General features: G+C 36.3%; 1 protein-coding gene across 1 annotated transcript; it reads left to right on the plus strand.

The window, feature by feature from the left end:
- Positions 1 to 986, plus strand: LOC123679092 (endocuticle structural glycoprotein SgAbd-8-like). The gene is made up of 3 exons (XM_045616465.1): positions 1 to 136; positions 411 to 535; positions 621 to 986. The coding sequence occupies exons 1-3, from the start codon at positions 128 to 130 to the stop codon at positions 889 to 891; spliced, it is 405 nt and encodes a 134-aa protein (XP_045472421.1). The 5' UTR covers positions 1 to 127; the 3' UTR covers positions 892 to 986.

Below are 986 nucleotides of genomic sequence, written 5' to 3' on the forward strand. Positions count from 1 at the left end.
TTCTGGCTGTACTATCATCTATCTGATGATGGGACAATAAAAAATTGCGGAGGGGGATACTCTTTTTGGTATAAATAATGTTTGGCGTTTTCTAAGAGTTAGTAAGAAGTTTGATTACACATTAACCATGAAATCGGTGAGTAACAAAGAATTTCGGGAGTGTTACGAAAAGTGAACTTTTTATTATACCCGAGAGCTGTGAATGAAACTTGATAATCAGTGGAATTGAATGTTATATGATCTATACGTATAGCACAACTCTTGAATTGGTGCCTATTCGAAGTTTGATGTGACTGTAACAAATATTCAATTCTTCGTTGATAACATCTCAATATAACTTTGATATTTCATCAACTTATGATAAGATAATACCTAGAAACTACGAAAGAGTTCATTGATATTTTTTCCAGATTTTTGTTATTATTGCTGCACTTTGTGCCACATGCTACGCTCAACAACTAGCAACTAAGGAACCTATTCCAATTGTCAAATACATCAACGAAGGTGTAGGACCTGAAGGCTCCTACCAATGGGGGTGAGTTACACTATTCTACTACATTCTTAAAAATCAATCGCAATAGGCACAATATTTATTTGAAAATAATCGAATGATTTCCCAGATATGAAACCGGTAATGGTATTGCTGCTGAAGAACAAGGTCAACTCAAGAACGCAGGTACTGAAAACGAAGCCATTCAAGTACAAGGATCAGTCAAATGGACTGCTGAAGATGGAACACCAATCCAGCTCACATACATTGCTGATGAAAATGGTTTCCAGCCACAAGGAAGTCATCTCCCAACACCTCCACCAATTCCAGCTGCCATCCAGAGGTCTTTGGAATGGAATGCCGCTCATCCTCAAAAAGAGGATAAACCAAGCAAATTCTGAAGTTGAAAGCTCCAATCTTTGTTTTTATAAACGTTTTGTACATAATGTTGATAATGTGTTCAAAAAATAAATACTGCAGCTGTGAATGATATCAA

This window comes from Harmonia axyridis, chromosome 4 (genome assembly GCF_914767665.1).
Source record: "Harmonia axyridis chromosome 4, icHarAxyr1.1, whole genome shotgun sequence".
In the NCBI taxonomy this organism is placed as follows: Eukaryota; Metazoa; Arthropoda; class Insecta; order Coleoptera; family Coccinellidae; genus Harmonia; species Harmonia axyridis.

Coding starts and splice junctions, on each gene's coding strand:
- LOC123679092 (XM_045616465.1), top strand. Junction 536..620: donor GAAGGCTCCTACCAATGGGG/GTGAGTTACACT, acceptor ATGATTTCCCAG/ATATGAAACCGGTAATGGTA.